General features: G+C 38.5%; 1 protein-coding gene across 1 annotated transcript; it reads left to right on the top strand.

The window, feature by feature from the left end:
- Positions 1-7,180: 7,180 nt before the first annotated feature.
- LOC145982179 (uncharacterized) lies at positions 7,181-7,681 on the top strand. The gene has a single exon (XM_083115746.1). It carries the CDS (start codon positions 7,181-7,183, stop codon positions 7,679-7,681), a length of 501 nt encoding a protein of 166 aa, XP_082971872.1.
- Positions 7,682-8,985: the final 1,304 nt, after the last annotated feature.

Raw genomic sequence — 8,985 nt, forward strand, 5'->3', positions numbered from 1 at the left:
ACTGCATCACGAGCTCCAGAGGTGCAGCCACATTGTGATTTTTCACCGAAGCTTTCGTATCCTCCAACAGGGCACTCGTGCATTTATAGAAAAATCTGTCATGAATTGGATAAGAAATAAATTGTTAAATATCTGTCCTTATATGAAGCCAGTATGAAAGAGAGGGCAGCAGGAGACACGAAATTCAACTTGGCATATTTCAGTTCAGAATGTAATTTCTAGTTTTCTTATTATGATTCTACTTTTTGTTTCTTAATCTCTAATTTCTTTCAAGTTTTATTTATTTTTGTGGAGAGGCCGCGGAACCCCTGGGAAGTGCACACGGAGCCCTTGGGGTTGTAACTTAAATATTTTTATAGACTTTGTACCTGAATTTTGGAGAATTCTTTAATGATACTTCAAAAAAATATCAGCTGCCATGTTTATTTACAGTTCAATGATATCGACACTATTTATGGTTTAACATGATTAGTATTTTGTATATTTTTCTACACAAAATCTTTGTTATTTTTGCCCATAAAATTATTGAACTTTAAATCAAGAGAAATCATATAAGCTTGACACCATGAGTACATATATTTTATTTCCTTTATTTTCCTATCATAGAAACTAAATCATCACTAAATGGTTACGAGAGTAATGTACTTTCACCAAAAGTGTCTCTGATATCTACAAAATCCTTATGTACATTATTCTATAAATTATTTACTTAGAGTGATTTAAATCAACCCACCCTGGTTGTAGGTTCTGAATTGGTTCTCTGTTCTATGTGGTGCGATGTAAAGTTGCATTCTAAGTAGGTCCGTGACTACATTTTATATTACATTGGCCCACTCGGCAGTTGTGAAAAGATGTTTACAAAGAAGGAATGACAATACTACTGCTGTTCTCTCGTAGACCACATTCATATACCTCATTTGATGAAGCTTTATCCCAGAGTGGAAATCTCATCAAGGATGAAATGTGGGAAATGTGCGTTTTTCTCCATAAAGCAAACTTCTCAGATAAAACTTAAATTATTATAACCACGCAAAGACTAGTGCAAGTGCAAGCACAAGCACAATGTCAACATCTGAAAGGAAACATCTTAGCAGTGAAAGCATAAATAATTGTTATTACACAGTACTCAAGGATAAGTGCAAACACACTGTGATTGGCTTCATTTACATGGAAATTCCAATCTACAGCATTTTTATGCAAACAAATGTAACTCCATTCTCATACACTTCCACATTGACTTGGCAGAAACAACATGGAAACCAGAGGAATGCATACATATGCTTGCAACACGAAACAAACACATTTCCACTTACTTGAAGTAGAGTATTGCAGCCAAGAACTGAACATATTAATTCCTATGCGTTGAAGGTCTACTCAAAAAACTTCTGTACGAAATCAAAAGGGGTTCGGTCACATTTCTCTTCAGGTTTCTGTCTTGTTGGTGTCATTTTATGGGTGATAAATAGGGACAATGATTTATGGTAAATAAAATTCATGAATTTCGCATTTAAAAAGTTACAATTTCAGTATATAAAAGCGGTGAAAAAAGATCATTTCGTTGGAAAAGAGGTAAATAAAAGTCAAAGTTAAGTAGTCTGCACCTACCTTTTATCAGTTAAACTGCACATTTAACATAACCTCTGCATTGCATGGTTTTAAATTGTATCTCTGGTTGGTCATTATATTACCATAAGCTGAAAAAGGATGCTCACAGTCAACATTACTAACAGGAAACCACAACACTTGCACAGCTAGTGACACAAAGCTTTCATGATGTTCTTTAAGTGCTAGCAGCATATTAATTAAATTCAAAGATGCACCTGACTCTTTCACATCACTCTTTACCATATCCTGAAAAGCTTTGTACCCTCTCAAAAAATCAAATTGTGAACATACTTTTAGAATAGGCCCATTCTTGCAAACGTCGTACAAATCTTCATTAACAATATTTCTTGCAACGTTCCGCATACTGAATAAAACATTAACATTTTCAAAAAAATTCTTTCCTGGATCTTCGCAGAGCAAGTCATTTAATTTTGTACAAGCCTTGTTGCCTAACATCGTAAATTGCCCCTTTAGAGCAGCCACTTTCAGCGTAGAAATTTTGTTTAGAACCTTTGATGTTCTTTCTCCTAACACACCATCAGCCACAAACTGGGCTGTATGTTTTAGCTCACCAACTTCACTCACAAGTCTGTGACACATTGTCTTCTTGGATGTTTCAAATTCTGTAGTGGTTGCAGCAAACTGCTGAAAATGTTCTTCCAAAAAAGTGGTTTTGGCATTCTATGGCACGAATTTCAGTCTGAGTAAGATTCTTGAAATAATCAATTGCACTAGAACTTTCACCATGAAGTGAGCACAAGTATTGAACCAAATCTGTAAGATATACTTCAATATATTTAGCAGCATGATACCAGGAATTCCATCTTGTTAAAACTGGGGATGGAAACATATTAGGGGCTTTTTCACCATTAGGATACTTCTCTCTTAATAATTATGTTTTCTTTTGCGAGTATTTTGAAAAACTAGCTTATTTTTGGAAATATTATTCAGTTCAGTTAATGCTGAAGGCCACTGTGACTGTACAAGGTTCAGTTTATGGTCCCAACATTGAACGTGAATAAATTCCTCAGAGAGCAGCACCTTCAGGGAGTCTATGCACTTCGTCATATAACGTGCACTGTCACTAACAATGCACACAATGTCCTCGTAAGCTATTTCATATTTGTGGAAGCAATCCATTAATGTTCGTGCACATTCTGTTGCTGTTGCACTATTTAACACTTGCACACCAGCAACAAATAGTTCAGGTTCTGGACACAAAGTTTTGAACAAAATTATGAACACACATTGTCCTTTTCAGTCTGTTGTTTCATCACAGTATACAGCAACCTTTTTCCCCTTAATTTTGCTTTTAACATCAGCATCCTGCTGAGCATGAATTTCAGGTACATATAGCTAGCTGCCTGAGAGTTGCACTTTTTGGTAAATCACCAGTACCTGAAAAAAAGAAATAGAAAAGATTGTTTCAACATGAAGTATTTTACTAAGCTGAAATGGAATACTCTCTTCAGCGCCCTTTAAAATAAAAAATAAAATATACAAGTTTTCAAGTATACACACTCTATTTACCTTACATACCATTAGGTTAGGTTAGATCAGGCAGGTCTAGTTTGCTATCCACAAAAGGTGGTAATTCATGTGTGCCTAATTTACATTACTATATAAAAAAAACCTGATATACCTAACCTAACCTGGTAATAGTTCCGATTGTTTTATGACTTTTTTTCAAATTCTCCTAGCAGGAAGACTAATTATCGTGGAATTTAAAAGGTGAGTTCTTCGTCATCGGAAAACCCAAGAAAAGAAACAAAGATTTATACATTGAAAATTTACCTACCTTCAACATGTTCATCCAACCATTCCCGGAGTACAGGATTATCTACTTTTCTAGTGGTATGTTCACTGCCATGAAAGCCTTTGTGATTGATAGCACAAAGTCCTTTTTATCCGTTTTAGCTGCTTTTGATGAGCCTGGTCTATCCACACATTCTGTCAGAGTTGCCTGCCTCTTGTTACCAATTTTGAGTGCTGAAGCTTTTTTCTCTTTGTGTGTATTGCTACTAGTGCAATGTTTTACGCATGTATCTCACCATGACCAGTCAATTTGGTGATTGCAGTATCGGTACATCAGATTTTTTTTTTAAACTTGTCCGAGACATAGAATCCTTCTTCCTCGAACATCGAGCACGTTCAAATACTGAAATAACTTTGGGCATTGTAATTTGCCAAAGAAACTATGAGCAAGCGCACAAGAAAGCACGGACACGAAAATCCTTGAAACTCGTATTTTTGTGTGGCACGATAGGAGACAGACTACACACGATCTTCTGTAGGCCTCTGATTGGAACTTTTTGGACCGCGAACTTTGGCTGAAAAAAAAATAGTCCTACTAAAACATTTGCGTTTTAGCTACAAAAACATAACATTAACAGCAGAAAACTAATTTCCGTATTTTCTGCATGACAGCAACGTATTTATGCATTACATTGGAGCGAGATAGCATCTGAGTTGCAGGAATGGAGAAATGAAGGAACGGAGAAGAAAGAGGCTAAACACTTATCACTGACACCATTTGCACTGTGCAGCTTTGTGCTTCTGATGATGTAAAACTACTTTACGCAGTCATTGTCACCTGTAATGAAATGTTGAACTTTCATGAGCAAATGTTTCATTATGAAAGAAGGTAAATTAATGGTTTTTTTTTTTTTTTTTTTGACAACTGAATTTTGGTGTTATTTCGTTTCATTTCGCATTTTGATTTGTATTTCGCGGAACTTGGTGAATAAATTGGAGCCGAAAATGGTCATAACTCACATCCACTTGTCTCGAAACAAAATTATACACACTTTAAAATAATTTCGCATTTAAAGCATTCGCGAAATTTCAGTTTTCTAGTGATGAAGGATTTGGAATTAGATGAGAAGTGGAGCAGCTAATGTGCATGCCTGAGTGAGACAAACTGCCAGTGGCCAACCTTTACCTATTGACACATCTCTCAAAGAATGACATTCTCTGCCAACTGTCGTACTATTAGCAGTTGAACGCAAGAGTTCAACACAACCCTCACTACAGCCTGAAACCTCACATGCAAGAACCCACAAAAATCACATTTCAGATTTTGTAATAACTCCCTGGTCCTTTGTCCTCACTCTGTTTTTGGATGATAGCAAGCAAGCTCAAAACCAAATGACAGCTCCTTGTAGTTGTTTTATTATTATTATTATTTTAAGTACTGTTCATGGCCGTCTAACGCATGGTCACCTGCTCCAAGGGCTGGACCCTCCGTTGTGTCGTGGTTGCAATGTTTTATTAAGCATTCGACACATTCTCGTTGAATGTGTCGATCTTGCTTACCTCCGGCGGACTTTTAACCTTTCTGGCTGTTTGTCATCCCTCTTGGGTGATGACAGCAGTATTTTAACAAATGTTTTTAGTTTTTTGCGAAGAGCTGGACTCTTCCACCGCCTGTAAGGAGGTTTTTTAGCTTGTTTGTTCTGACTTTTTAATGTGTCGTGTTTGTTTCGTGCAGGTCTCTTTACAACTTTGCACTTTTAATTTTTCCCAAGGGGCTATCTACACCCCTTTTTTAAAATTTCAGTCAGAATTTTAGATAAGGGGACATTTCCCCGTATACATAGAAGGGTGCGAAATGGCCTTAAGTGCCGACGCACCCAGAAATTTTAATTCAATCAATCATGAAGACTAACGAGGCTCTGGCGACCGGCACTATGGCCAGTATAATTTTGTTTGTGTTGTCCTGTGTTTTGTCCTTATTTGTGCTGAGTGCTCCTTTACTGCCTCAGCTTTTAACGAAAGTCAGAACATTTTAATATTTTATGATTTTAGTTATGCAACGTTAGAGTTGTTATGTGTAACGATAAGGGGCTGGACCCCGTATAATGTGACGGGTGCAAATTAGCCTTAGTGCTGACGCAGCCAAAATTTTAAATTCATATGTGTCGTTTGGAAAGCAAAATAAATTAGGTTCAGGGTATGTTGCAAAATGTTATGGTATGTGCTGCATCTCCTCAGTCAGCAGTTGGATTAGTGTTCCATACTCACGTGTTCTTGAGACAATGTAACCAAAGCTTTTTGACAATGGACTGGGCCGTAATAGAAATTATTATTAAAAATAAAAAAATGTATATATAGATTGGACAGTGTGGATAACATGTCATCGAAGAGTGGTTAGTGTTCTGTTGTCCAAAAATGTTATTGATTGTCCATCTCATCCCATCACCATTCATTCCGATTGTTGCAATTTGCCAAAAGTGGCAGAAAGGCAAGGTGAAATAAACTAAAATTAAGTGAAACCTTGAATTTATGATGTTAATAAAACATTACAATGCTGACCAAGACAAACTTTTTTAGTATAACAAATATACATAAAAACATAACGTTTCCACCCACTTACAGGGTCTTCTTCAGATGAATGTTCACAATAAATTGATGATACAACCATCATCTTATATATACACCCCCCCAGTACAGGGTCCATACACAAAAGAACAGGAAATGACGTTTCCTGTCAGAAATTCCTGAGTGTGGAATCTCCTGACAGGTGATAGACAGGTACCTGGTGAGAGTCCAAAGCACCTCTCTCCTTCCTTCTCTTTCCCCTCTTTTGTTTCTTTATCTTCTTTCTTCCTCCTTCCTCAGTTTACGTCAAGTCTGTCTTCCTTTTCGTACTCATTCTTTTCTAGTTGATCCCGTAGGCTCTCTATTTTGCTATCTTTTTCTTCTTTCGTGCATATTTTCTTGATTCTGTCTTCCATATTCTTTATAAAATTTATTTTTGTCCCCTCACTCATATCAATTCTTTTGTGCCAAAAGACTCCAGCTGTACACTTTTTCTGATGCCAGGTGTTCTCAATCTCCTTTCCTCTCTCCCTTTTCGTCATTATATCAAGTTCCAGTAATATCCCTCATGCTTCATCTTGTATTTCTTTGACGAATATGTCCAGCTGCCTGGAGTGTAAGGGGTGCTCCTTCCACATAGTACACCCGATAGTCAACCTCACTTCCACGTAGTACATCCTGGACTGCAGACTAACGAGGCTCTGGCAACTGGCCCCATGGTCAGTATAATTCTGTGTCATCCTGTGTTTTGTCTTTATTTGTGCTGAGCACCCTTTTTAGCCTCAGCCTTTAACCAAGGTAAGGATATTTTAGTTTTCAGACACGCTTTTATTTTTGTTATGATAAGGGGCTGGACGGGTGCAAAAAATTTTTGGGTGCATTCGTGAACTGTGAATAAATACATTGACATACTGTTTGCTACGTGTAACCAGTTTCAGTGCACCTTTTGTAGTGCCGGAAGTGTTTTGTGCGTGCATTGTAGTTTGGACAACAACAATCTGTGACCGACTCAATAAACGTGGAAGCCATATCGGCAGCAAAGACTGTGCTCAAGCGAGAAGTTACTCGCCTTGAGAATAAAGTGAACGTGGGTTTACTGGACAATGTGACAATCGCGTTATCGATAAACAAAGCCAAACAATTAAGGGACGATTGTAAACAGTTATTATTAGACCTGGCTAGTGCGTGTGATGATGCAACTTTTGAGAGTTATGACTGTGAAATCTGCTGTATTCAAGACCGTTTGGATTCAACCATGTGCAGGCTTTGTTCGTTGCAGCAGCAACAGACTCAACGGACGGTGACATCATCGACAGAAGCACGAACAAGTGAAGTGCGTCTCCTGAAGCTCACGCTGCCTGTGTTCATGGGACAATTAGAAGAGTGGCTTTCCTTCCATGATTTATTTATCGCATCGGTGGACAAAAACAAACAGTTATCCAGTGCGCAAAAGCTACAGTATTTGAAAGCTTTGTTAAAGGGGCAACCTGCATTGCTTATCCAGTCCATGTTGGTGACTGATGCTAACTATGCAGAGGCGTGGAACATTCTAAATTCGCGTTATCAAAACAAACGGGAAATTGTTATGGACACAATCAAGCGTTTAGTTGTGCAACCCAAAGTTCAACGTGAATCTGCAGCAGCCTTACGTAGCCTGCTTGACACAACTACCGAGTGTGTTGAATGTGCTGGACGTTCCCCTAGAACATTGGGATCCTATCCTAGTATTTCATGTGACAGAAAAAATGGACAGTGATACTAGACAACAATGGGAACTTTCATTAAAGACAACCGAGTTGCCTACGTTTCAGGAGTTGAGTGACTTTCTTGATCAGCGTTCTGGTGCATTATCAGCTTCAAATCTCAGTGGTCAGAGAATGAAGCAGTCGACTCACATGCCGTGTCGGATGATACCTGTGAAAAATGTAAATTGCATCGTGCGCTACACAAGTGTAAATACTTCAAAAGCCTTTCGGTGATGGACAGAACGAGATTTCATAGAGAAAAGGGTTTGTGTTATAATTGCATTCAAGGGCATCATACATCATCTGCAATTGTGTATGTGCAGGGAAGAGATGGTGTTTATCAACCGGTTCGTGCACTCCTAGACTGTGCCTCAGAGACTTCCTTTGTGACCTCACGATGTGTGCAAACGTTAGGTTTACATCAGCATAAGGCAGACATCACTGTGAATGGGATTACAGCAACAGGTGTAGGTGTAGGCAGTGCAGTAGTGAATCTACAATTCCAACCAAGTAGCAGAAGGAAAACATTCACCACAAGGGCAATCGTACTTTATAATATAACAGGAAACATTCCCAGGAAACCTTTACCAGACTTCAGGAAGTGGACACATATTCAAGGAGTGAAGTTGGCGGATCCAAGGTTTTATGTGATGGAACCGGTGGACATTTTACTTGGAGCAGATTTGTTTCCTTTTCTAATGCAAAGTGGCAAACGTGCTGGGCCAAAGGGAACACCAAATGCACTACGTACTGTTCTTGGTTGGATTCTGTGTGGCAGTGTGGACTTTCCCAAGATAAGGTCAGTAGCATCATTTCATGTATCTTGTAGTCTTGGTAGTGCACTTCGCCAGTTCTGGGAGGTAGAGGAGGTTCCATGGCAAATGCATCTGACATTAGAGGAGAAACAATGTGAAGAGCCCTTTTCGGTGACTCATGTTCGAGAAAACAATAAGTTCAGTGTGAGCCTTCCATTCAAGGATACTCTCGTGAAACATCGGTGGCGAGATTACAGCAAATGGAACTGAACTTTGCAAGGTCTCCTGTTTTTCATCAGAAGTACTCAGAATTCATGCATGACTATCTAGACTTGGGACATATGGAGCCTGTTCCTGCAAATGAAGTGAAAAAGAAACCATGTGGTAGTTTCTATTTACCGCATCATGCTGTGATCAATCCAAGTTCCACCAGTACACCTCTCCGTGTAGTTTTTGATGCCAGTTCAGTGTCAACAGGGATTAGTCTCAACGATAAGCTTCTAGTTGGGCCAAAATTGCAAAGTGATATCTTTCCATTGTTACTCAGGTTCAGGAAGCAT

The sequence above is a fragment of the Lepisma saccharinum genome, assembly GCF_977018435.1.
Source record: "Lepisma saccharinum chromosome 12 unlocalized genomic scaffold, izLepSacc3.1 SUPER_12_unloc_1, whole genome shotgun sequence".
Taxonomy (NCBI): Eukaryota; Metazoa; Arthropoda; class Insecta; order Zygentoma; family Lepismatidae; genus Lepisma; species Lepisma saccharinum.

Bases quoted from the DNA above. Each gene is read 5' to 3' on its own strand.
- LOC145982179 (XM_083115746.1), top strand. From the start codon at position 7,181: ATGTGCAGGCTTTGTTCGTTGCAGCAGCAACAGACTCAACGGACGGTG.